This window comes from Oryzias melastigma, unplaced genomic scaffold, assembly GCF_002922805.2.
Source record: "Oryzias melastigma strain HK-1 unplaced genomic scaffold, ASM292280v2 sc05054, whole genome shotgun sequence".
Taxonomy (NCBI): Eukaryota; Metazoa; Chordata; class Actinopteri; order Beloniformes; family Adrianichthyidae; genus Oryzias; species Oryzias melastigma.
This window is the reverse complement of record NW_023421621.1, coordinates 1-1574: the sequence shown is the minus strand read 5'-3', so window position 1 is coordinate 1574 and position 1574 is coordinate 1. Positions and strand designations below refer to the sequence as shown.

The following is a 1574-nucleotide window of genomic DNA, read 5'->3' as shown; positions in this document are numbered from 1 at the left end:
TAGAGAGGTAACAGACCCCTGATTTAAATGGTCAGATGGTGGCGCTGCAGCCTCAGTTTGTTTCAGAAAGTAAAAGATTTTCACATTTTTTACCCAAAAACTCAATATCTCAGATAATTTCTAAAGTTGTTTAGTTTTTCAATAGATAAAAAAGGAGTAAAATGATTAATAGTAACAAACATATGTCAATTTATTTTTATTAAAAATACTTTTTTAACTCATAAAAAAGAAGAAGTGTTATTGGATAATCACCGTCTCCCTTTAATATTATTTATTAACTTAAATAACCAAAGAAAATATTTTAAAATATTTTTTTCCTGAATGAATGAATCAGTTTTATTTTGAAAGTCTGAGTTCCTGTTGTGTGCAGCTGGGAGTCATGACGTACGGAGACGTCTCCAAGCAAAGCCCCGAGACTCAGGCCGCCATCGAGCAGGAAGTGAGAGCGTTACTGAAGGTGAGACTCCGCCCCCTCAGACGTCCAGACGACCCAGACGCCGGTCTGATTCCCGCCGTGTCTCCCCGCAGGACTCGTACGAACGCGCCAGAAACCTCCTGAAGACCTACAGCAAGGAGCACAAGACGCTGGCGGACGCTCTGCTGAGATACGAGACTCTGGATGCCAAAGAGATCCAGATGGTTCTGGAGGGGAAATCTCTGGACCACTGACCCCCCGCAGACGTCGGGCTGTAAATATGACACTGTGCAGCGGGGGGGCCTTCCGTTCGCTTTTTATTTCTCTCAATGTGAAATGGTGGCTCCGCCTCCTCATCAGCTTTTCTTTTTGTTTTTTTTGAGGCACTTTAGATTAAGTTCTTCATCATCGACTTTTGTCTTTCTCTTTCAATCAGCTGTTGTCTTCTTATTTATTAAAGTGCCCAAAGGTGTGTCCTCTGTTTCCTGAAGTACTGATGCATCCTCTCAGAGCAGCTGGGACTCGAGGAGGAGAAGCGTGTAAATATGAACAAACTCATGGAATCGACTCGGTGCTTCTGTTACTTGACTCGAAGGCCGCTCAGGCGCAAATAAAGACAAGTGGTCAAAAAAGAGAAACGTGTTTGTCATGAATGAGCTCAAAGGAAGAATTTCAGAAAATGTTTTTACTAACATTTGACTTAAAATGATAAAAATGTCTTTAGAAGCATTCTTTTTTGTAATGGAGAAGTTATCTGCAGAAATTAAACAAAATTCCTTTTCATTTTAAACAGAAATAAACATTCAAAGTAATATTTTAGTTCACATATTATATTGATAAAATTAGAGTTTTGAGGTTTTGATCAAGAAGATCAAGTCTGAGTATGAGTTAATATGCTTTAATGTATTAAGAATATATATTTTTAGGTTTAGAGCATTCATTTCTCCTATCCACTCATCTTTTTAGCTATTTTAAATTGTTCCCAGTGATTTTTTTATTATGAATAACCAGTTTTTTAGCTAAATAGAATAAAACAAAGTCGTTTTTTAGGACATAGTTTCTGCAGAGCGGCAGGAATTCATCAGAAAATCCCCCCTGAGTTGTGGGCGGGACTGTTTGTTCAGATCAACCACCATCACCCATAATCATAGACGGTATA

At 38.6% G+C, this 1574-nt stretch overlaps 1 protein-coding gene across 1 annotated transcript; it reads left to right on the top strand.

The window, feature by feature from the left end:
• Nucleotides 1-297: 297 nt before the first annotated feature.
• On the top strand, nucleotides 298-1053 carry LOC112140726 (ATP-dependent zinc metalloprotease YME1L1). Its single transcript, XM_024263732.2, has 2 exons — nucleotides 298-457; nucleotides 529-1053. Exons 1-2 carry the CDS (start codon nucleotides 326-328, stop codon nucleotides 667-669), a joined length of 273 nt encoding a protein of 90 aa, XP_024119500.1. The 5' UTR covers nucleotides 298-325; the 3' UTR covers nucleotides 670-1053.
• Nucleotides 1054-1574: the final 521 nt, after the last annotated feature.